The 26,207-nt window shown below is 39.6% G+C and overlaps 1 protein-coding gene across 6 annotated transcripts in view; it reads left to right on the forward strand.

Annotated features, from left to right (window-relative positions):
- PLD1 (phospholipase D1) overlaps nucleotides 1–26,207 on the forward strand; it is a 199,794-nt gene that overhangs the window by 113,244 nt on the left and 60,343 nt on the right. For 5 of the 6 annotated variants that reach the window (XM_059391545.1, XM_059391547.1, XM_059391548.1 and 2 more), the window contains exons 12-18: nucleotides 8,949–9,030; nucleotides 16,362–16,472; nucleotides 19,129–19,329; nucleotides 20,352–20,565; nucleotides 21,144–21,257; nucleotides 24,047–24,175; nucleotides 24,910–25,028. In XM_059391545.1, coding sequence (XP_059247528.1) covers nucleotides 8,949–9,030; nucleotides 16,362–16,472; nucleotides 19,129–19,329; nucleotides 20,352–20,565; nucleotides 21,144–21,257; nucleotides 24,047–24,175; nucleotides 24,910–25,028 — 970 coding nt within the window. The remainder of the gene's footprint in view (nucleotides 1–8,948; nucleotides 9,031–16,361; nucleotides 16,473–19,128; nucleotides 19,330–20,351; nucleotides 20,566–21,143; nucleotides 21,258–24,046; nucleotides 24,176–24,909; nucleotides 25,029–26,207) is intronic. The other variant, XM_059391546.1, reaches the window with a different exon arrangement.

Raw genomic sequence — 26,207 nt, forward strand, 5'->3', positions numbered from 1 at the left:
GTCTTTTTCCCATTGCATATTCCCATTGCATATTTTCCCATTGCATCTTTTCTGCTTTGTCAGATATTAATTGACCATAAAATTCTGGGTTTATTTCTGGGTCGTCTTCTCTTGATCTATGTGTCTGTTTTTGTGCCAGTACCATACTGTTTTGATTACTACAGCTTTATAACTTGAGGTTGGGAATTGTAATATTTCTGGTTTTGTTTTCCCTTTTCAGTGTTGCTTTAGCTATTTGGGGTCTTTTGTGGTTCCATACAAATTTTAGGATTGTTTATTCTAGCTCTGTGAAAAATGCTGATGATATTTTGACACGTTACATTAAATCTTAGGGTACTGTAGACTTTTTAACAATATTTGATCTTCCAATCCATGAGTATGGTATGTATTTCCATTTCTTTGTGTCATTTTAGAATTTTTCTTACTGATGTTTAATAGTTTTCAGAGTACAAATCTTTCACCTCTTTTTTTTTTTTTAAGATTCTATTTATTTATTTGACAGAGAGAGATCACAAGTAGGCAGAGAGGCAGGCAGAGAGAGAGAAAGAGGAGGAAGCAGGCCCCCTGCTGAACAGAGAGCCCGATGTGGGATCCTAGGACCCTGAGATCATGACCTGAGCCGAAGGCAGCGGCTTAACCCACTGAGCCACCCAGGTGCCCCTCTTTCACCTCTTTGATTAAATTTATTCCTCAGTGTTTTATTATTTTTGGTGCAGTTGTAAATGGAATTGTTTTCTTAATTTCTCTTTCTACTGCTTCGTTATTAGTGTATAGAAATGCACCAGATTTCTGTACATTCATTTTGTATGCTGTGACTTGATGGAATTTGTTTTATCAGTTCTAGTAGTTTTTTAATGGAGTCTGTAGGGTTTTCTATTTATAGTATCTTGTCATCAGCAAGTAGTGAATATTTTACGGATTTTTTTGCCTTCTATTTTGTTTTCTTATCTGATTGCTGTGGCTAGTAGTTCCAGTCTATGTTTAATAAAAGTAGTGAGAGGAGACCTATTTATGTTCCTGATCTTAAAGGAAAAGCTCTCAGTTTTTTGCCATTGAGTTTGATGTTAGTTGTGGGTTTTTCATAGATGGCCTTTATTATGTTGAGGTGTGTTCCATCTAAACCTACTTTGTTGACAGTTTTTATCAAGAATTAATATTGAATCTTGTCAGATGCTTTCCTGCATCTGTTGAAATGACCATATGGTTTTTATCTCTTCTCTTGTTAATGTGGTGTATAATGATAATTGATTGCAAATATTGATCCATCCTTGCATCCTTGGAATAAGTCATTATGGCAAATGATTTTTTGTAATGTATTGTTAGATTTGGTTTATTAATATTTTGTTGAGGAGTTTTGCATCTCTCTTCTTTAGGGATGTTGGCTTCCAGTTCTCTTTTTTAGTGGTGTCTTTTGTCTGGTTTTGGTATCAGGATAATCCTGGCCTCATAGAATATATTTGAAAGCTTTCCTTCCTCTTCTATTTTTGGGAATAGTTTGAAGAGAATAGATATTATGTCTTTTTTTTTTAAGATTTTTTTTTTAATTTATTTATTTGACAGAGAGAGATCACAAGTAGATGGAGAGGTAGGCAGAGAGAAAGAGAGAGGGAAGCAGGGATATTACGTCTTTTTTTAATGTTTGGTAAAGTTTACTTGTGAATCCTTCTAGTCCTGGATGTTCATTTCTTAGTAGTTTTTTGATTACTGATTCAAACTGGTGATCCCTTTATTGTTATGTATTGCCCTTCTTTGTTCCTTACTGTAGTCTTTATTTTAAAGTCTATTTTGTCTGATATAAGGACTGCTACTCTGGCTTATTTTGTTTGTTTGTTTGTTTTCACTTCCATTTGTATGGTGAATGATTTTTCACCCCTTGGCAATAGTCTAATCCTTAGATCAGTTCTCAAACTTTGATACAATGTTTAGGATCAAATCCATGCAAGGGCAGCATGGGAGTGAGCTAGAAGTTCATAAACAACTTTATAGGGTTGCTTTCCTGAGCTCTGCTTTCTCCATGATCTCTCCACTACTTTTGGGTTTCGTGTAGTTTTTTTGTTTTGTTTTGTTTTTTGTCCTTTAACTAGAAATGTGGTGCTTTATTTTCCCCACTCTGCAATGTGCTTTCTGCAATGATGTTTGTGTCCAGAGCCAAGCAATAAATATTTACAGTGTCCTCTCGGAACCACAGCTCTTCTAGTTGGGAGATCAAAGTTCCAATCACTCAGTGTTTCTGGTGCCTGTGAGCTCCTTGCTGCCACCCCATTACTGCCAGAAGATACCATTCTTTCTTCTCAAGCCTGAAGCAGAGGAGTTCTACCTGAGTTCTCTCTACCTGTGCCAGTGCCTGTTGCTAGGTTCTCCCTTCAGGCTGATGATTCAGATGGGGGAAAATTGATAAAGTCCCCATTGGTTAGATGGTACATGTGTTCTTCCTGAATTCATGAACACCATATGTCTCTCCATTTATTTAGATCTTACTTGATTTTTTTCAACAATGTTTTATACTTTACATACACAACAGTCCCACTTCATGTATGGTTTTGCTTTCTGCAATGTCAGTTAGCTGAGGTCAACCGCAGTCTGGAAGCAGACAATCCTCCTTCTGACCCATTGTCAGAGGGTGAGTAGTAGTCTGCCTAAAGCTACATCACAATGCCTACATCATTCATCTCACTTTATCTTATCCTGTAGGCATTTTATCATCTCCCATTATCACAAGAAGAAGGGTGACTATGGTATAATAAGACATTTTGGGAGAGAAAGACCACATTCACCTAAAATCAATTACAGTTTTATTTATAATTTTATTTTTTATTACAGTTTTATTACACTTATTATTATAGTTGCTCTATTTTATTAGTATTGTTTATCTCCTACTGTCCCTAATTTGTAAATTAAACTTTATCATTGGAATGTGTGTATGGGGGAAAACAGAGTATATGTAAGATAGTCATACAAGGTTTGGTACTATCTGTAGTTTCAGGCATCCACTAAGGGTCTTGGAATGCATGTCCCACAGATAAGGGAGTGCTACTGTATAGGTCTTGCCTACGTTTTGTTATTTATCACATAATATTTTTTTAATGTTACTGTAAATGGTATTTTTAAAAACTTTATGTTCTGATTTTTCACTGCTGCTGTATAGAAATACAACTGATTTTTTAATATTGAGCTTACATACTGCAACTTTGCTTAGTTCACTTATTAGTACTAGTAGCTTCATTGTAGATGACTTCGAGTTTTCTCCATAGATGATCGTGTGATGTGTGAATAATGACAGTTTTGCTTTTCCCTTCCTAATCTGTATACCTTCTATTTTATGTTATTGTCTTATTGTTTTGGCTGGACCATCAGTAAAGTGCTGAACAGCAGTGATGAGAATGGATGTCTGTGCCCTGTTCTCAGTGTTGGGAGAAATCTCATGTTTTCAGCATTCACTTTGTTGTATTACACTTTAGTTAGGTTACCTCTTTTTTTTTTTTTAAGATTTTATTTATTTATTTGACACAGAGAGAGATCACAAGTAGGCAGAGAAGCAGGCAGAGACAGAGGGGGAAGCAGGCTCCTCGTTGATCAGAGAGCCTGATGTGCTGGGATCCTGGGATCATGACCTGAGCAGAAGGCAGAGGCCTAACCCACTGAGCCACCCAGGCGCCCCTTTAGTTAGATTTCTTGTAGGTGCCTTTCATTATGTTGAGGAAATTCCTTTCTGCCTATACCTATGATTTGAGAAGTTTTGTTATGAATTGTATTGAATTTTGTCAAGACTTTTTCTGCATCCATTGAATTGATCGTTTGTTGTTGTTGTTTTTCTGTTAATGTGGTGAATTGTATTGATTGATTTTTCAACTTTTAAAGCAACCTTGCATTCTTAGGATAACCTCACTCTGTCATCATTTGTTATCCTTCTTATAAGTTGTGGTGTTTTTCAAATTCTGAATTCAATTTTTAATAGACATAGGACTAAAGTTTCAGTTTCTTTTACTATCGTCTTGGTAGCTCATTTCTTTCAAGGATATTGTCCATTTTATCGAAACTATCATATTCTTATAAGATTATTTCTAATATTTCCTTGTTATCTATTTAATATCATTTTAATGTCTGCAGGCCCTGTAGTGATTTTTTTGTCTTTCATTCATTTTTTAGTATCAGTAACTTATGCTTTTCCTTTTTCTTTAACTAAGTCAACAAAATTTTTATTTTTTAATCTTCCAATCCTTGTATATATGCATGCACTTATTATAAAAACCTAACATATAATAGCATATATAAAAATTGCATATTTCTCCATCTGCGAATATATGATATATTTTCAATGTCCAGGTGTTTAGTCACCTTTTTTAAAACCATATACTTTATTGATGTATGCTTGCCAGACAAAAGAGCTGTACATATTTAACATATACAACTTTATGAATTTGGAGATAAGCATCCACCTGTAAAACTGTCACCATAATCAGTGCCATAAACCTATCCATCACCTCCAAAAGTTTCCTCCCATCTTCTTTATTTGTTTTTAGTTTTTGTAATAAGAACACTTAAGATCTGCCCTTTAGCAAATATTTAAGTTTGCCATATAGCATTGTTAAGTATGGGCACTGTGCTCTCCAGTGGATTTCTAGGGCTTATTTATCTTCACCTAACTGGAACTTTGTACCCTTTGACCAAGACCTTATTTCCTCCTCTTCCCAGGCCTTGGTAACCACCACTTACGAATATTGGTCTTTTATCTTTTTAATGCATTATTCTTAAAATTGAAGACCTCTTGAGAGCTATTTTAAGATCCTCCAAAATACCTAATAGACTGCTCTGCATACAGGGTACACCGTGCTTGTAGGTTGAATAAAGGATGATAAATACTTAATTGCAGAGTGTAGATGCAACCCTTGTTGTGGGAATATACACTGGTGCAGCCACAGTGGAGAATAGGAGGGAGGTTCTCAAAACATGAAAAATAAAATTGCCATATGACCCAGCAATCCCACTTCTGGACATAGAATCAAAGGAACTGAATCAAGATCTTGAAGAAATAAATGCATTGTTGGGTTTATTTTTTTTTTTTTAAGATTTTATTTATTTATCAGAGAGAGAGAGTGGGAGAGAGCGAGCACAGGCAGACAGAATGGCAGGCAGAGGCAGAGGGAGAAGCAGGCTCCCCGCTGAGCAAGGAGCCCTATGTGGGGACTCGATCCCAGGACGCTGGGATCATGACCCAAGCCGAAGGCAGCTGCTTAACCAACTGAGCCACCCAGGCGTCCCCATTGTTGGGTTTATTGCAGCATTATTCAACATAGCCAAGACATGGAAGCAACTTAAACGTCCTTCGAGGGACAATAGATAAAGAAAGTGTCATATTTATATTCACTGGAATATTGTTCAGCCTTAAGAAAGAAGAAAACCTGCCTTTTGCAATAATGTGGATGAACCTGTAGCACATTATACTAAGTGAAATAAGTAAGACAGAGAGGAACAAATACTACATGATTCCATTTACATGAAGAATCGAAAATTGTGAACGTCCCTTTTTTCTTTTTTTTTTTTTAAAGATTTTTTATTTATTTGACAGAAAGATCACAAGCAGGCAGAGAGGCAGACAGAGAGAGAGGAGGAAGCAGACTCCCTGCTGAGCAGAGAGCCCGATGCGGGGCTCGATCCCAGGACCCTGAGATCATGACCTGAGCCGAAGGCAGTGGCTTAACCCACTGAGCCACCCAGGCGCCCCCCTTTTTTCTTTTTTTAATCTAGCTAGAAGTTTGTTCTCAGTCTTATTACTCTTTTCAAAAAACTGGATTTTAATTTCACTGTTTTTTTTTTTTTAAGATTTTATTTGTTTGAGAGAGTGAGTGAGAGAGAGAGAGCGTGAGAGCACAAGAGTGGGGTCAGAGGGAGGGGGAGAAGCAGATACCTGCTGAGCAGGGAGCCTATCTTGGGGCTGGATCCCAGGACCCTGGAATCATGACCTGAGCTGAAGGCAGACACTTAATGGACTGAGCCACCCAGCTGTCCCAGTTTCATTGAGTTTTCCATATTTTTCTGTTTTAGACTCCATTGATTTCTACACTTGTCTATTATTCTCTTCCTTCTTCAGGTTTAATTTGTTTCCTTTTTTTTTTAATTTAATTTTTAATTTTTTTTAGTAATTGCTCCACCCTGTGTGGGGCTGGAACTTGTGACCCTGAGATCAAGAATCACATGCTCTTCCAAATGAGCCAGCCAGATGCCCCTCTCTTTTCTTATTCTTAAGATGGATGCTCTGATCCCTGGTTTTAAACACAGTCTTTCTGATAGAAGCATTGGAAGCTATAAAATCTACTTTTTTCTTTTTTTAAGATTTTATTTATTTATTTGACAGAGAGAGACACACACAGTGAGAGAGGGAACACAAGCAGGGGGAGTGGGTGAAGGAGAAGCAGGCTTCCCGCGGAGCAGAGAGCCCAATGCGGGGCTCGATCCAAGGAACCTGGGATCATGACCTGAGCCGAAGGGCACCCCCCTATAAAATCTTCTAAGAGGAACATTGGTGTAGAAGTACATGTTCACATCTCTGAAATCAGGATGCATCTTACACTCATGTTCATCTCACATCTATACTTGTCATACTTTTTTCTTTTTCAGTGGTACAAATGGTAAGGATGCATCTCACAATTATTAGTGTCCTAGAGTCAATGACATGTGGTTATTATACACATGTTCTTTGGAACTTCGCTTATCTAATAGTTGCTTAGTGAAGATCCTGATACGATGCTCATGAGTCATAACTCTAATAGCTACTTTCTTTTTGCCAGTGAGACCATTGTTTATACTTGATTTAAAGCATGAATTTTGGTGTTTTACCTTTTTATGCATTATCCTTAAAACTGAGGGTTCCTTGAGAGTTATCTTAAGATACTCCAAAGTATCTAATAGAACATTCCTCACACAGTGTACACAGTGCTCATAGATTAAATAAAGAATGATAAAGAATTAATTGCCCAGTATAGCATTAAAATTGCCCCCCAAATGGAAGATTTCTGACTTTACAATTAATGTGTACATCAGAAAGTTATAAGGGGCACCTGGGTGACTCAGTCATTTGAGGGTCCGACTTTTTATTTCGGCTCAGGTCATGATCTCAGGGTTGAAATCAAGCCCCGTGTGGGGCTCTGCACACAGTGGGGGGTCTGCTAGAGGATTCTTTCCCTCTCCTGTTGCCCCGCCCCCTTCTACAGCACTCTCTCTCTCTCAAATAAATAAATCTTTAAAAAATTGCAAGTATCTATATATTATCGGATATCTCTCACCTTCAGTGAACGCATGTTGTGTTGTACAGCAATGCATTTTTTCTACCTAAAACAGACGTCTTTTTAATTCATTTTCGATCCTTGGTTATCAGTTGCTGCATTTTTGTTTCTTGGTTTGGACATAGATTACCTATGTGTCACTTTTGTACTCTAAATATGTAAGTATTTATACTGCATACACCTCACTATTTGCCTGTATCCTTATTTATGTTCTCCAGTATGTGTTTCCTTTAGGTCCTTTATCTTTGTGGTTTTTTCTTTAATGGAATGAAATAGAGCATGAAAAGATTTTGAAAATTTCTTTAGCTCTTTGAAACCCTGCTGGTCTGACGTGCTTGGAGGACTCTCTAGCAAGGCAGTATCCAGTCCAGAATTCTACAGGTTTTGATCCTCATACAGTCTACTCTTGCTCTTCTAAGTCTGGCATTTCAGCAGATAAGGTTTTCTTGTCTTTCTTTCTTCCTTTTTTTTTTTTTAAAGATTTATTTATTTTAGAGAGAGAGCGCACAGGAAGCAGGGGCAGAGAGAGAGATAGAGAGAGAATCTCAAGAAGACTCCCCGCTGAGCACTGAGAGGCAGGGCTGGATCTCACAACCCTGAGATCATGACCTGAGCTGAAATCAAGTCGGCCGCTTAACCAGCTCAGCCACTCAGATGCCATACAGTTTTCTTTGTTTTTCATTTTGTTTGTTTGTTTTTCCTCGTTATAGAGGAGTTATATCACATACAGGTTTAACTCAGATACTGATTTTAGAGCTCAACCCCAAAGGGGAAAAAAAGACTGTACTGTACTCTTAGCTGCCTATGGCACTAAAGAGAAGAGCCCAGGGATTCATTCTTAGATTGTGAATATCTCTATCAGCAAACCTGCCTTCTTCCCAGCTCAGAAAGCTCTGGGGTCCTGTGGACACCACTTGCTGGTATAAGAAGTCAGGGTTTATGTTTGTCAGTTAGAATACTCTTGGCTTGGATGAACAGAATGCTCAACCAAGTGTGGCTTCAAGAGTGAGAATTTATTTGTCTCATTTAGTAAGAAAGCCAAAGTTAGGCAGTCCTGAAGTTGGTGAAATGGTCTAGTGATTTCAGAGTTCTGGTCTTCCCCTTGGAATTTCAATATGGCTGTCCATATTGGATATGATGTAAAAATCAGATCCGCATGCAACATCTGTCCTACTGCTACTTTCCCTGGTGTGTGTGTGTGTGTGTGTGTGTGTGTGTGTGTGTGGCAGAAATCAAAGAGGAAATACTTGCCCATTAATCCCACATGTGCCTTCTAGTATATCTTATTGTCCAGGATTGGGCCCACAGGAGTCTGGGGAAGCAAGTCTTGTAGAATATTCAGAGGGTAGAGTAGGAGTTAGGTTGGGGTTCTAACTGAAGAAAGGAGCTGGAGAATGGCTGTTGGCCAGGCCGTCAGCAGTATCCACATATGTTATGTATCTGTACATGAGAGAAAGCCAGAAGGCTTTTTTTTTTTCCCCTTTTTTATGGCTCATGGCTCTTGTTCCCAGGTGAAGTTATATGTGAACTCATAGCAGAACTTTGAATGACCCGCCACCCTGGAGGTGGGTGATGGCATTTGGGCTAAAATTGCCTTTGTTTCCTACGACACAATCGGAACTTTATTTTTTGTTTTAGGTTCTTAAACTCTTGCTTTTGCGGTTTCAGGTTGAGTCCAGAAATCTTCCTGAAACGCCCGGTGGTTGAAGGAAATCGTTGGAGGTTGGACTGCATTCTCAAACGAAAAGCAGTGCGTATTCTAAACATATGCCGATGTAATTTTTAAAATGTTTGTTGTCTCTGAAATGTCTTTCTTTTCCAAAGCCCTTCACACATAAGGACAACATTTTTCTTTAGAGTTTGACCAAAGTAGAATACTTATTTTCAAGTTTTTTTCATTCTGATTTTTCCCTGTTACTCTAGACTACATAAATATTTTAGCCTAATTCACAGCATGAATTATATTAGGAACTCTAATTTCTGATTTTTCATCAGTTATGGGCAGTTAATTTTATAGGCAAAAAGAACCCCTGTAACAAGGTTTTATTATTGAATAATAAAGGGTGAAATGAAATGCAGCATTTTATTCTATTCATTATTCTGCCATTTGAGCAAAAGATAAAGTCATGAAGAGAATTATTTCAGTCAGATGGGGCCAAGCTAACGTAGAAGAGCATCGAAGAGGAAGGACATTAAGAATTGGTTGTTGCTTTGGTCCCAGCTTGGGAACAGTTCGTGGTAAAAATGGGAAATTATTTCCTCTCCAGTTGACTGTGTAGATTCTGGGTGAACACTGAGTGTATTGTTTTTGGTCTAAAAAGTCAGTAACTGAAGCAGTATAAGCTCACAAATAGCTACTTTACATCCATATTTCTAATGCTTGTTATTATGCAGTTGTCTCCCAACCCTGTTAAACAAAGTTGAATTAGAATAGGTCTGTATTTATTTTTTTTAAAGATTTTATTTATTTATTTGACAGACAGAGATCACAAGTAGGCAGAGAGAGAGAGGAAGGGTTCCCAAGCAGGCTCCCCGCTGAGCAGAGAGCCCAATGCGGGGCTCGATCCCAGGATCCTGGGATCATGACCTGAACCGAAGGCAGAGGCTTTAACCCACTGAGCCACCCAGGCACCCCTAGATCTGGATTTATTATTAGTCATGTCCAAATTAGGAAGTGCTGGACTTGTTACTGTTTTTTTATATCGTCTTAATCTCTTTTATTCTATCATTAAACATGCTAGCATGATTTGTAGATCCTGGGTAATAGGGGATAGCATTTTTCTGTTTCTCTTAGAACCATGACCCATTTCTTCTTTTCCATTCCACAAATTCCCCTATTCCTTTCCCCACTCACCATCTCCCTTCTTTCAGTGTCCTTTCCCTGGGCCTTTGCTTCAAGATTTCTGAGGGCATCCATAAATACAGTAAGACCTCACTGCAAATATTGGTGGAAAAAGCAGCTTTATTTCAGACGCGTGTACTGCTAAACAACATCATTTTTCTGGCAAGTGTAATTTATTGTCTCAATAGCATTCCGGTCACAAGATTGGAAATTCTGGTCCTGAAAAGCATTATTTGCATATCCCTTAAATAATGTTGCATATAGTTACTGAGTGTCTCCTATGAGCCAGGTTCTACATTAATTACTAAAGGTGCCATATGTGTGAATAGGACTCCATCCCTGCCCTTGGAGGGCTTGCTGAAAGACTTGGTTCAGTCCATGTTTCTCTGTGTGAAATGGCATCTTTCCCATGCGTCCTCAAGATCCCATTTTAGTTCAGTTGTTCCAGCCTTGCCTACCAATAGTCAACCATACTAGTAAATCCTCTTTTCAAGGTACCTATGAAACACTTCACCGCTGTAGGTTTCAATCAACATGTATTTGCTGAGTGTCTACTATGTGCAGGGCACTTGGGTTATCATATGGGGATGTATATAAATAAAAGACATGATTCCTGACTGGAGAGGGCTTAAAACTCTATCTACACAAGAGTCAAGTGGGTACAGAGGCAGTGCCAAGATTCAAAGGCAGGAGGGAGACCACTGGGTAGCTCTAACTGGGAAGCCCCTCACAATATGAGGCATTTAGGGCATTTAGAGTGGGCGAAAAAAGTTTGAAATGACAGGAGGAAGTTTCTAGGTGTAGAAAATGTGGTGAGGAAACATTCTGGGGACAGGGAGTCTGACAGCTTTGTCAACGACAGTGGAGTGACAAGGTTGATTATAGCTGAGTGTTAGCTTAGGTGGGGTGGCGGGATCAAGTGGGAAAGGCAGTTGCAGCCAGATGTAGAGGCTTGTGAGCCACGACAGTGGTTTGGACTTTATGGAAGAAAGTGGGGAACTATTGGGGAATGGAGCCTGGTAGAGGAGGAATGATCTAATCAAGGTGGTGTGTGAGGAAGGTGAATCTGGCAGGGGGAGAAAGTGGGGAGAACTCAGGCCCAAGGAGCTACATTCTAGGTGACTTGAGTGCGAGGTGCCTAGGGGACATCTGAGTAACTCCAGAAAGCTAGTAAATGCCCCAGCAGGGCTCAGGAAGTAGATACTGCAGGCCTGGCCCTCTATGTCATGTTAGCTCTCCTGTGTTTGCTTTCTCCTTAGGCTACTAGCCACTTTACTTTTCTATCACTAGCCTGGATTGTCTTCGCTTTTTATGGCCCAGGAACCCTGGAGAGGTCCTAGGTGAACACTGTGGCCAAGTAAATATTATTGCATGAGAACGGTGCTTCCTTTCAATTTCATCTGCTTCATGAAACTTGAAATTTTTAAATTATATATAATTATTTTTAAAAAGTTCCTGCGGAAATAGTAATATTGTTAAATACAAATTTCCTATGGTTCACTTGGCAGAATCGCTCTTCCTTAATCTAGCTACACCATATTATTTTGGTCATAAATTTTTACCTCCCTGATCATTCTAAATTGACATTTCCTATTTGTAAACACTGTTTCACATAAATAATTTAGTTTCTGAAACCCACTACCTTCACAAAGTACTGTGTTGAAATAACATTTATTCTTACATTAATGGGTCCTGGAGGTCCACAAGGCTGATTAAAATAAAGACTTTTTCCTTCTATCTCATTTTGTAGATTTGGGAGGAGAAATAGTTAAATAAAGACCTTTTCCTTCTATCTCATTGTGTAGATTTGGGGGCAATGTCTCTGCCTCATAGCAGATACATAGGCAATCATCACTTATAATGGCAGTTTTTAGGGAAGAAATACAATATTTTGTTTCTCTGGTGATAGCCAAGTTGGTATTTTCCCATTTCTTTGGCCTTTTGATAAGCAGTGTTATAATTTAAAATAGTATAAGGCAGCCTTGACTTACAGACTGATTACAGCTCAAGTCAACATCCCAGGTTTCTCACAGGTCTGCACGTTCTGCCCCTGCCTCAAGAGCTAAGTTGCATCATAGTTACGGCAACTGTATTCCTGTATCCAGTGTGTATATTTCAACCCTGGGAACCTATGATTTTGCTAATGGGATCTGCACCAAAAGAATCTTCAAGTGCAGCAACCCAGAGACTTACTGAAAAGGGTTTAGGTCCTCAGGTGGGATTTTGTTGTCAGGCAGTTTCTTTCTGTCCTAGACCAAAAGACACATTCTAGAGCTGCAATTAGTGATCATTAGGAGGGAAAGATGTTTGGGATGGTCAAATGAGACAAATAATCACGTCTTCACCCAGAAAAATCAAACAGGATCTTATCAAAGTGGTGGGTTAGAGGGGCATGTCTGGGAAGGGAAGAATGTGTCTTTAACCTTGAGAACAATGCTTCAAAAAGAAGTGGTTCAAAAAAAGGAAAAAGGCATAGGAGCGTTTGTGCTCTTTCACTGTGCTTACATTTGAGTAATGAGGGTATGATTTTTTTTTGTCTTTTACTTTTCATTTTCCCAAACTACTATACTCTCTGCAGAAGTCCTGATAAAATTAGGATTGTCTTGGGGATGTGTAAGTTAGGCTATCTTGAAGCAGTGGACACACTTGGCAGCATTTAGAAAACATTGTGACCGCAGTATCTTGATAAATTAGAGAAAACACTGGCTCAAAAAAAAGTCTCTTTTGACTTTAACTATAAAAAATTCTCATTTTTTATTGTCATTACATGTATTTTATACATGTAAAGCTCCTAAAAATTCCTACTGTGTCTAGTACTATGTCTGGTTTACTTGATTCAACACTAATTAGAAAAGTGAACAGAACTTTCATCTTGTAAAATTCGAGTTTCACGAAGTTTATTCTGTGTTTACACCGTGAAGTGTATTCTGCTAATCTTTTGGTTACATGACTTCAGCAGAGTTCAGAAACATGGCATCACAAGTCCACTACAAGCCATCCATTTTTCTGCTTGCCTTATTAATCCTTTGCATTAGTAAAACACTGGATGCTTCAGATGTGTGGTTCTTAAATTACAGAATTGATATCAGTCCCCTTTTCTTTTCTTTTCTTTTTTTAATTTTTTTTCCAGTGTTCCAAGATTCATTGTTTATGCAGCACACCCAGTGCTCCATGCAATATGTGCCCTCCTTAATACCCACCACCAGGCTCACCCCTCGCCCCTTACACTCCCTCCCCCCCCCCTCCCCAAACCCTCCGTTTGTTTCTCAGAGTCCACAGTCTCTCATGGTTTCTGTTCTAGTTTGACTTCCATTTTACACAAGTATTTCCCATGTTTTGTGTAAGTCTGCACTACTGTGACCTGGCAAATGCCTTCATTGTCCAGAAACATTTTTCCTTTGCCCTTTGTAGTTTAGAGTTTATGATAGGGTTGTAGTACCTTGACCAAAAGAAGAGGAATTTATTGCTTTATGATCATAGAAATCTTGTCACTAGTTAACCATTTATTATGATATGGATGTCAGTAAATAATTGTAAACCAAATTACCTAAAATGAGCTGTTTTCTTCAATTACTTCCTTATTAGTACTTTGCATATAAGCTAAAAAGACTTGAAAGTCTCTACCCTGTTTCCTTTTTTTTCTTTAAATTTTATCCTTTGGAGTTAATTTATTTCAAGGAGAAAAGACAAATTATAGAAGAAGATGTCAGGTATTAATAGATGGAGGGTAGTAATGTAATCCATTAGTGTTAACATCTCTATTATTTCAAAAATCCATTAGTTATGTAGGTAAATCAAAAACTGTCAGATTTAGGCCAGTTTCTAAACTGCAGCTACTGTCCTTCAAGTATGGTAATTGCATAAGCCTGAGAAGCAGAATTTCATCCATTTAAAACAAATGAACCATGATGAAAGATGTCAGGTGTAACATTTTATAATTTAAGTTGCAATTTTGGGTTTTAAACTTTATACTGTATCTTTCAATGGGAGGCATTTTTTTAATCACTGGTTTCTAGTGCTGAATCCTAAAGTACTCAGATAGCAGAGTAAATATGAACAGTAAGGGAAAAAAAAATAATGTTCTAGTTTTCATTTAAAGCCCTCTATCAGTGGTTTATTGCAGAGCCCTGAGGGCCCAAACTGTTAGAAGTTAATCAGTTTATTCCTTGCTTACTGTTTCACTTCCTATTTTTTTACTCATATTTGTACTTTACACTTGGTTGCAATAATAGTTGCATAGTTATAATCAGTAATAAGCAAGTTCCAAAACTCAGCTGTTAACCAGAAAGAAGATTACATATATATTTTCAATCTATTTTTTTGAGTCAGAATGGGTCTTATAGTACTCAAATTTCATTAACGCAGCTTAGAACATAGATTTAGTATATGTTCCTCCAAAAATGTATACACTTTTTCGCATTTTACAGAATGTTCATACTTTGAAGTGATGTGTTCTTATAAGGATTTAGGGGCCAAAAATGGTTCTTAACATTGGCATATCATTATTGGGAAACTATATATATATTTGGTTTTATACCCTGCAACCTAAAAATATTAACTCCTATGTTACTTCACATTTTTATAGTGTTGTAAAAGTAACCAGTTCTTCTTATAAATTAGATGTGTTCAACCCAATTGGCTTCTTAAATTAATGACTCTGATTTCCACTATGAACTATGCCCGTGCTTAATTACCATGGATTGTTAATTTAAATTCTAACTAAATTGTCACTTTAGTTTTATTAGATATGTCACTTGTCACTATAGTTTTATTAGATATGCCTGTATTTCTAATACTTTAGAGGGTACTGTATCATGGGGAAATTCTTGCCCTTATCGGTAGGCTATCAAGGGCCTAAGTGTATGTACGTTACCCAGTGTGTATGCAGTGTGTGTCAGAATGCCTTCAGAGCTGCTGGATATAGATGATGCAAATTCAGATGTTGCAAATTGCACAATACTGAGGATGCAAACCTAAAAAAGTAAAAAGGTCATACAAGACGTGCGGGTAAATGAGATAAGAGTTTCTTGGAGGAGTACTCATTCTGAACTGTATGTTGGTGAGGGAACCATGTGACTGGACAGGGAGAGGAAGAAGGACATTTAGGTGTGGGCAGATTCATACAGGCTAAAACCTTATCACTACACAGAACTGTAGGAGAAAATATTAGTTGTTTTTTTTTTTTAAGATTTTATTTATTTATTTATTTATTTGAGAGCGAGAGAGAGAGAGAGAGAGAGAGAGAGTGAGCACATGAGCAGGGGAAGGGGCAGAAGGAGAAGCAGACTCCCTGATAAGCAAGGAGCCTGATGTGGGGCTTGATCTCTGGACCCTGAGATCATGACTTGAGCCGAAGGCAGAGACTTAACCCACTGAGCCACCCAGGTGCCCCAGGAGTTTGGGTTTTTTAATACTACCAGCTGTTACACATTGTCTTTTTGATAGTTAATATTAATAAAAAATGTTATGTGTATAGCATGTTAAAAATTTATCAGGCTCTTCTGATTTAATTTGACCCTCACAACAGTCTTGTCTATCTTCTTTTAAGACCAGGGTCTCAAATTAGATTGATGTTAATTTTGTGCTGTTGTTAAAACTCGGGGATTTTTGGATGTTAGAGAAACTGACTTCCAAAGGAGTCATTTCACAAACAGACATTAATGATGTAATTGTGGATTAAGAGTATGAATCAATATATTTGTTGTTGAAGATAAAGAAATGTTTTTCTATTTAATGGTTTTTAATAAAGAAAAATTCTATTAAATTGCTCCAGAAACATTTAGGGGATATTTACTATAATTTACTGCATCAGAGTTTCATGTCACTACTATTTCAACTAATTGAAGTATAATAAAAACAAACCAAAAACTCTAATCTTGTAACATGAATCCAGCAAAAACTATGCTCAGTGACAAATGTTTGAAAATGTTCAGAGGTATAAGATCATCAGACACTTTCAGTAAGGAGGTTACCATTTCAGCGTTTTGGCTCTAATGAATCGGCTACTGACACTGTCTCCTGGTATGACAAGTTACAGGAATGAAAGGGAGATAGATTTTTATTTTTGATATTTGTACCTTAAAATACACTTGCGTGTCACCTTCTTGTATTCTCATTAAATAGTTTCTTATACTTGTTGGTATAGGAAAGTTTGTAATGCGCGGGAAGGAAAAAGAGAAAGAAAATCCTCACCGACTTCCAGAAGCTCTCATTCCTCCCTGTGTTTTCCCCCTTGACAGCAACAGGGAGTGAGAATTTTTGTGATGCTTTACAAAGAGGTGGAGCTTGCTCTTGGGATCAACAGTGAATACAGCAAGAGAACTTTGATGCGTCTACACCCCAACATAAAGGTATTAGGTTCATCCTTCTAACAGTACTTCTTCTCTGTGATTCTGTAGTTTTTCAGATGTGTTTTGCTTGGAGTAGTGTTATCTGTAGAGTTCTCTAATGGATAGTTTGAATAAATAGCATCGTATCCTTTTTAGAAATAAAATACTCTGCTTTCTTGTACATCTGCTATTGATGGAGTCAGCAGAGTTCACATTTCCGACCCTGATCATTTAGCCAAGAACACACCTTTTAGAATTGTTTCAGGGTTCAGAAGCTCTGTCAAAGTCCCGTGTTCCTCATTAAGATTGTCCTGGAACCTCTTACATGTGATCTCCTTGTGACACCCCTTCAGTGCTGGTAGCAACAGAGAGCTCCTCTAGGATTTAAGAAGCTTTTTCTTAATAGCAACTTCTATAAAAAACTAATAAAGTAAATAAATACAGGAAGCAGCTTTAAAAAAAACTATTCAATATTTACCGAAGATTTAAAGCCTATCTGTAGTTATTCCTCAGTCTTTGAGATCTAGCAAAGCAATGAATTAATAAATCTCCAGCAGGCTTAAAATACATAACAATTATATATTTAATTTGGTTCCAAAAAAGGTGTCCCATGTAAATAGTAATCAAAAGAGAGCAGGGATGGCTATACTAATAGCAGATGAAAATGACTTGAAGTAGAAAAAGCTTATAGTAGACAAGGAAGGATGTCCTATATTAATAAAAGTTTCAGTGCAGCAATTATAACATGTACCTACCTAGTAATGACCATCAAAATAGGTAAGGCAAATATTGATAGAATTGAAGACAGAATTGACAGCTCTACAATAATAGTTGGACACTTTCCTATCCTACTCCCAATAATGTTGAGATTCCACATACAGTGGAATATATTTCAGTCTCAAAAAGGGAGGGAATTCTGACATACGCTAAAATATAGATGAACCTTGGGGACATTATTCTACATGAAATAAGCCAGTCACAAAGAGGCAAATATTTATGATTCTATTGATACATATGTAAGTCAAAGTCATAGAGACAGAGAGTAGAATGGTGTTTCCCAGGGGTTTCAGGAAGGAGGGAATGGGGGAGTTATGGTTCAATGGGTATAGAGTTTCAGTTTTGCAAAATGAAGAGTTCTGGAGATAGTGGGGATGACTGAACAAAATGAATGTACTTACTGCCACTGTACTGTACATTGAAAAATGGTCAATATGGTAATTTTATGTTATGTATATTTTACCACACACAAAAGAAGTAAGTTACTAAAAAAATAAGTAGTCTCCAAAGTTTTTGGAATGTTTCTACTTAAAGATACACAAAAATACGTCAGTCTGGGATCATTTAGAAAGAATTCTGTTTGAAAGCAGGAGGTTAATAACGTCGCAAAATATCTTTCAAATCAAGAGCTGTCGAAGTATGTATATTCCTGTATCCATATGCTTGCCATTTTACCTCAATGGCTGCCAAAATGTCAATATACCTATTAAAAATTTTGTCAGAGATAGATGTTGCTTAAACACTTTCAGAGTTTTTTAAATAATAGCAGGTATAACGGAACTCTATAACATAGAAAAAAGAAACAGCTATTGTGTTGAGCTGACTTTTACTGAACCATGTGGCCAAATTTCTAGCTAAATGGCAACAAAATGTGGTATGGGGTGGGACTGGTTGAGAGGCTTAAAAAGTCACTAGGAGTCTTCTTCTAAATATTGAGAATGAAATTAGAACTTTGGTGTCTACATAGAACATTTTGGTATTTGAGTTATAGAAAATGCTATTCAGGGGAGCATGCCAAAAATAACAAGTCAGGAAACAACAGATGTTGACAAAGATGCAGATAAAGGGGACCCTCTTACACTGTTGTGGGATGCAAACTGGGGCAGCCATTGGAACACAGTATTGAGGTTCCCCAAAGAGTTAAAAATAGAACTACCCTGTGACCCAGCAACTGCACTACTAGGTGTTTATCCAAAGGATACAAAAATAGTGATCTGAAGGAGCACATGCACCCCAATGTTTATAGCAGCAGTGTTCACAATAGCCAAACTATGGAAAGAACCCAAATTTCTGTCGACTGATGAATAGATATAGAATAACACACACACACACACACACACACACACGAAGGAATATTACTCAGCCATCAAAAAGAATGAAGTCTTGCCATTTGCAATGACGGGGATGGAACTAGAGGGTATTATGCTAAGCAAAATAAGTCAGAAAGACAAATACCATAGGATTTCATTCATATGGGATTTAAGAAACAAAACAGGTGAACACAGGAAGGGGAAAAAAGGATAAAAATAAAGAGGGAGGCAAACCATAAGAGTCTCTTAACTCTAGGGAACAAACTGGGGGTTGCTGGAGGAGAGGTGGGGGGGAATGGGGTAAATGGGGTGATGGGCATTAAGGAGGGCGCTTGTTGTAATGCGCCTTGGGTGTTAATAGCAAGTGATGAATCACGAAATTCTACCCCTGAAACTGATACTACATTATGTGTTAACTAACTTGAATTTTAAAAAACTCTTGGAAGAAAATGAAAGAGAGAAAGAAAGAAAGGAAGGGAGGGAGAAAGAAAGGAAGAAAAAAAGCATTATTCAGGGGAGAAAACAGATCTATGTTATTTTACCATGAAGGAAAAGTGCATTACATGTGGGTTTTTCTTTTCCCTCCCAAGGTGATGAGACACCCAGATCATGTGTCATCCACTGTATATCTGTGGGCTCATCATGAGAAACTTGTTATCATTGACCAGTCAGTGGCCTTTGTGGGTGGGATCGACCTGGCCTATGGCAGATGGGATGACAACGAACACAGACTCACGGACGTGGGCAGTGTGAAGCGTGTCACTGGAGGACCATCTCTGGGTTCCCTCACAGTAAGTAAATTTCACCTTTATGGAACTGCATAAACGGGACACGATTTATACAAGTAAGCATCATTAGCATGACTGACTGGTTCAGTGAGGAGTGGCCTTTTCTGGATGGACAGATCTGGTTTGAAATACCACCCAGCAAGTCTGTAACCTTGCATCTCTTAATCTCAGTCTCTTCCCTTGTAAGAGAGAAGAGATCCAATAGTGCATTTGCTAGCTCACAGTCAGCATCTTTGTTTCCCATTTAAACGATTCATTTCCTATTTGGAAGAAAAATTCATAATCAAAAATACGCATCAGTTGGGCTTTAAGTTAAATAAGCAGTCTTATTACAAATGCCAAGGCTTTTGAAATCTTCCTTCTTAAAGACATGCAAATAGAGGCAAGGTCAGTCTGGAGTCACAGGAGGGACTTCTTTCTGAATATGGGAAGTTAATAACTTCTCAAAGTACCTTTCAAACCAAGAGCTGCCAAAACGTCCATCTGCCTATAACCATATGCAGCACTTACTGTTTCAACTCGAACCATTGCCAAAATATCAATACACTTATTAAAAATTTTGATGGGCTCCATCTTATTTTACTGCTGGATATCATGGCAACTTTTCTGGAAAAAAAAAAAAAAAGAGAGAGAGAGAGAGAGAGATTTAGTGAATAAGTAGCCAGGAAAACAATTGGCAGAAAAAGCACTACTTAACATTTATCAGAGGCAGAAGTTCAGACGCTCAACAGTGAATATAACTTGTGTAATTAATTGTGTTTGAGATACAAAGGTTAGCTGGTATGAAATTTCAAGAATTCGGTCTACTGAAGGAGGAACTACTATGGCACGCCAGGTCTCTCTTGGCGAGTGTTGAAACAGCTCGGAAGAATTCTCCACTGCCCGGGGGCTGACCTCACCCACTACTGTGTGTCTGATAGAGAGCCTCCCTCTGGTGTGAACTTGACACCTCAGCAGGAATGACGGGATCATGTGGCCCCGAATGTTACACAGTGTCTTTTTTTTCCCCCCAATAATTTTCTCAGGCTGAAACAACAGAGTCCATGGAATCCTTGAGCCTCAAAGATAAAAATAAATCTAGTAAAAATCCGCCCACCCTGAAGAGTCTTGATGATATGGATTCAAAACTGAAAGGAATAGGAAAGTCCAGAAAGTTCTCTAAATTTAGCCTCTACAGGCAGCTGTACAAGCACCACCTGCACAACACGGACAGCATCAGCAGCGTTGACAGCGCCTCCAGTAAGTCTTGGTCTTTGCTACAGTGTGTCTTGATGACAATTTGTCCTTCCACAGCTGGATATGGTGTACCAGTCTTTAAAACCTGTCTCTCTGGAATGGAGTCATAGGGGCTCTGTCACCCTGTTTATTCAGTATCCTTGCCATTTTGTGGCTTTGTTGGCCTCACTTGAGAACCGATTGATTGTTTAATTCACAGAAGGAGTCATAACAACCACAATTCATATTTCTGATGGTAGCCAAATGACTCGGTGTTTCTAAAAAAACGCCAAGTTATAAAGAAAAAGGAAAAGTATTAGGCGTCCTTCACTTTTCAGAGAAGAAATCTCCTTTCTCTTCCTATCCAGAAATATGTGAAGCTTTTATCTTCAGACATTAGATTTCCTACATCTGGTCAATGGGCTCTTCCTTTCCCATCTGCCTTAAATTTCGGCAGTTTTCTGTTGCACAGAATTTGTGACTGATTTTATAGCCTTGTCTCATTTTAAAAATGACGGAGCCTGCGTTTTGGTTTAGAAAACTTGATGTATATATATTTCTTTGTAAAAAAGAAAAAAAAAAGAAATTTTGGCTTTCTCCAGGTTATTGTAATCACTGTAGAAGTCGTCAGAATTTAATCCATGGTTTAAAACCCCACCTGAAACTCTTTCGCTCTTCCAGTAAGTCTGAGCAGGGGCTCGCTAGACCTGACGTGGGTAAGTGATGTGTGAGGCGGCTGAACGTCCTCCGGCGTCCGCTTTCGCTGCATGAGCAGAGCGTGTGTGTTTCTGGACTGGCTTTCTGTTTGCACCGCATCCACACCACACGTGTTACTAGAAATTGTAATCTGATAAGCTTTTGCAAGAATGAAGTATTTGAATAAGTTAATCAGGGCCCAAAATACGGAGGTGGGGATGAAGAGAGATTTGGCAACAGATCACATAAAGGGATAAGTTACAATGGTGACCACAGTAAAATCATAAACCGGTTTATTGTGTGCTGACTGCCTATGATGCCGCTGAGCACTGGTGGTACTTGGTAGTACTAGCGTTATCGCCCTTTTCACAGACGAGGAAACTCAGGGTCAGGGATGATAAGCAGCTTGCACAATGGTGTTCCAGTTTATCAGCCTCCCAGAGCTCATAATTCAGATTTGTGATTTAGCAAAAATGCAGATTACTGCATTCCAAGCATGTGGCTAAAGTCCAAGGTCATGGTTCTTGTGTGCTATTGAGAAGACTGAAGTAGAGCCCAGTTTCTGTGGCTGGGTACTTGTGGACCCTGGAGTTTCTCAGGGGCTCTGAGAGGAATTCTGAGGAGGTGGGCCCTGGACCCTCCCAGTGCTATGGGTACTTGCTTCAAGCAGAGAAATTCTGCTTCCGTATATATGGTGAAGTTCCATGAGAATTCGTGTTGGGGGAAAAAAAAAATAAGGGTCTGCTATTAAAGGAGTTTAAAGAGCACAACTCTACATTTAAACTGTGTAATGACTTAAACTTACATTGTCTCATAGGACTTGAAACCCGAATTAAACGTAGAGTCACTCTTCATGAGAAACTGAAACTAATACTTGAGTTAGTAACTTCCTTTCCTAAGGCTATAAAGTGCTAGTTTCTTTGCAGTGTCAGTTTCACTTGGGCACAAAAGACCTTGATGGGGCATTTGGGTGGCATGGTTGGTTAAGTGTCTCACTGTTGCTTTCAGCTCAGATCATGATCTCTGTGGTCATGGGATCAAGCCCCACATTGAGCCCGGGGTAGCTCAATAGTGTGTGTAGTGATCGTTTAAGAATTTTTGTTCTGCTGGGACATTGGGTGGCTCAGTCCTTAAGTGTCTGTCTTTGGCTCCAGGTCATGATCCCAGGATCCCTGCTCAGTGGGAGTCTGCTTCTCCCTCTGCCTCTGCTGCTCCCCCTGCTTGTGCTCTCTCTCTCTGTCAAGTAAATAAATAAAATCTTTAAAAAAACAAAACAAAAACCAAAACCTGTGCTCTTCAAATACTGATTGCCTACTGACTACTGAGAGCTACACCAAGCGGTGAAAGAACACTGTCCAGCCCTGAGGGGTTTACCACCTGATAGGGAGCTTCCTTACTTCTTACAGGGTCCTGACACCGAGTCAGAGGCCCCAGGGCATGTGGCCACTGATGGTTCTACAGCGCCTCCAGTGGCTGCCTCCCCCTACGGGGATCTGGGAGGTATCCGTAGGGCAGGTACCAGCTCACATAGCTCTGGAAGGACGTGAAGCTGAAGCGGAGAGGGAGGGGAGATCATTTCAGACCGAAGGAATAGTGTGCCAGCTGCACGAACATGTAACAGACTACGCCTGTCAAAATCCTATGAGAAATGTGGTGTGCCTGGCTTTGGGAAGAAAAGGCTCAGAAAGGCAGGTTGGCACCCGTTTGGGAAGAGCCTTCTGTGCACATGCAGCTTTTAGGATTCGACTCCCTATAGGCAGCAGGTGGTCTTAAAATGCTTTTAAGCCAGCAGTCTGCAGTTTAGAAAGACAGTGCTGGGACGTGTGGTGGCAGGGGAAGGTGGGTGTTGGGGGCGGGGAGAGTCCGGTAGTCTCACTGATGCGTGCTACCATGTATTCATTCAACAAATTGTTTTACATCCAGTGTCTTGTTTGTTTTGTGCCTCTTGTGTGCCGCGCGTGCCGCGCTGCATTTGTGATTTGTAGCTCGGGTTGTCTTCCTGCTCAGTTGTCTTTGTGGTCAGCATGCCCCATGAATGTACAAACTGTTTAAGACAAAGTATTCACCCTGAAGTCAAATGGTCCCAGCAGAGCTCTTTGTGAAACATTGTAGCGGATGGCTGCTTTTGCACCTATGTGATCGTAAATTCTGTGTGTTGTTGTGATATTTTTTAATGGATGTCATTTATGATGTTGGGAATGTAGAATGTTAGAGCCCAAAGATTTTAGGTGCCATCTAGGCCAAATTCTTCCTTTTATGTGTAAAGAATTTCTGACCCCAGAAAATGAATCTCAATGTCACCGAGCTTGACAATTCCAGGGCTGGAACAGGGACTGCCTGCGAATTTGAGGATTTTGCTTTTGAGATGCGCAAGACAAGAATTACCTATTGGGTGTGCACCATATTGGTTGCCGAGGGCCAAGGGCGTGATTTCTCCATGGCCTCTGCCTTTCATGTTTCTCGGCCTGACCTGGCTTTACTGCTTTTTCATCGACGCTCCCAGTGAGTTCTTTATTCACAGTTAATGCTGTGGTCCATTCTTTGGTCATTTGGTAGATGCAGAGAAGAATGTTGAATTTCATTGTCCAGCAGTGAGCCTGGTTACAGGCCTGCCTACCCACTGATGACAGACTTGTGTGCAGTGTGAAACCCTGCCAGCCCACAGCCTCAGACTGGAGAAACACATGCTGCCCTAGTTCTGAGCCTTAAGAGAACAGTCCAGAAGTCCCTAGGTGTTTAATGAGCGAGAGGGGAGCCTCCCCCACCCCTCTTCAGGGCCCACCTGAACACAGTCTCTGCTGCCTTCTAGACACCAGCTCCATCCGCAGTTTGCAGACAGGCATGGGAGAGCTGCATGGGGAAACCAGGTTCTGGCATGGAAAGGACTACTGCAATTTTGTCTTCAAAGACTGGGTTCAACTGGATAAACCTTTTGCTGGTGAGTGCCACGATAGCAGGTGACTGCTTATATTTTGTCTTTTACTCGTCAGCACCTGAGCAAGAACGCATTGTGGGATAGAGTGCCCTTTGTTCTGCTTTGTTTTGTTTTGAACATTTGGTAAAACTTCGGAGACTATGGTTTGGTCGTACACCGAAGGACTTTTCCTTGTAGTTACAACAAGAAAAGAGCATGAGATGTAGCTTACTGTGTGAAACCTCCAGGTTTCATCTAGGCATATTTTGGGGGTAACAATCTATAATTCTGCAAGAGCTGGTGTCCTCCCTTTGATCATCTCTTTTTCTGCGTATCATCTTCATCTTCCAGCATGAAAACGGCACATTTTCAGATTATCACTGTGCTGGTGGATTGAAGAGAAGCTAGAGATGGGGCTGTATACATAGCCCGAGGTTATTTCAGCACAGAAATATAATATCAAGTCCACAACCTTAGATCATTTACACCAACTCACACCTTGCCTGGCTTAGTGATTATCTCCTACGAAGTGAAATGGACACATCCTGTGGGAGGTCCGCGGGGGCCTGTGCTCTTCAGTGTGTATCTATGTTTTCCTTGGCTATAGAGGTGTTGTCCCACCCAAGCCCAGTGTGAGAGGCACAGTGAATGTTACCATGTTTGCTTTGCCGTATCATGGTCGGGTTGGTGCTGGAATCAGAGGGCTCCATCCCCAGCCCAGCAGTTAGTGACGATCCATGCCTGGGGCCCCTGGGCAGATTTCATTGACAGATACTCCACGCCCCGGATGCCTTGGCATGACATTGGCTCTGCAGTCCATGGAAAGGCGGCTCGGGACGTGGCCCGTCACTTCATCCAGCGCTGGAACTTCACGAAGGTATGTGGATTGTTTTATCATGATTCTGTCCACATAAAGAGAGAGAGCCTGGAGAGGAGAAACTTCTAGAGGATTGGCAAGAAGATGCTGTGATAGCCCATCCGCTCTTGAGTGCCTGCTTGCCAGAGCACAGGGAGATAGATGGCACTTTTGGGGCCTGTTGTGATCCTTTTCACATTTTGGGTACTCAGTGTTGTTGATCAAGCATCTGGTTTGGGCTGGTGGGTCAGCTGGAAGGCTGTTGTAGGGGGGCAGGGACCTTGTTTAGATGGGAGAGCTCGAGCTTTGAAGTCCTTCCTGTCCTGGCATTACGCTGGGTTCATACTGGGCCAGGCCTCTGGGGGGCGGCTCTGAGTGAGGGGAGCAGTGTGCGAAGATAGGGCCAGTTCCCTTTTCTTCAGACTGTGTTTTATGCCTTCATTACATACAGGAAGAACTTAAGTACCTACCTTCCAGGTGTCATTAAGGTTCCCTCTCATTTACTATAAATTATGACAAGGCATTAGTCTCCTTGATAATTTGGGAAGAAATTGTTTTATCAACAACGGAGAATCTCATCTGATCTTTCATTTACGTAAGCTTTTATTTACACAAACCTTACAACTTTTTAGAAATAATGGAAATATTTTTTAAAGACTTTTTAATTTATTTTAGAGAGTGGTGGGGGAGGGCCAAAGGGAGAGGGAGAGAGAATCTCAAGCAGAGTCCCCACTGATCATGGAGTCTGAGAAATAATGGAAATATTTTCAACAAAAGTTAAGGGAGCATGAATGAATAAATGAAGGAGTATTACTTTTTAACCTACTAGTATCTGTGGTTGGTGTTGGGATTTCCGATGCCTTTATAAAGACTCTATTGCTGGTAGGATAAATTGGTAAACCCCGAAAGCTTTTAAAAAACTATACAAGCTTTAACTCAGAAAATCTTTTTTGGGTATTTAAATTAAAGTAATCTGGGGATGCCTGGGTGATTCATTGGTTAAGCATCTGCCTTTGATGCAGATCATGATTCCAGGGTCCTGGGATTGAGTCCCACGTTGGGCTCCCTGGTCAGTGGGGAGTCTGCTTCTCCCTCTGCCTGCTGCTCCCCCTGCTTATGCTGTCTCTCTCTCTCTGGCAAATAAAGAAATGAAATCTAAAAAAAAGAAATCTGATAGGTAATTTATTTTGATATTTCTTC

The sequence above is a fragment of the Mustela nigripes genome, chromosome 2 (assembly GCF_022355385.1).
Source record: "Mustela nigripes isolate SB6536 chromosome 2, MUSNIG.SB6536, whole genome shotgun sequence".
NCBI lineage: Eukaryota > Metazoa > Chordata > Mammalia > Carnivora > Mustelidae > Mustela > Mustela nigripes.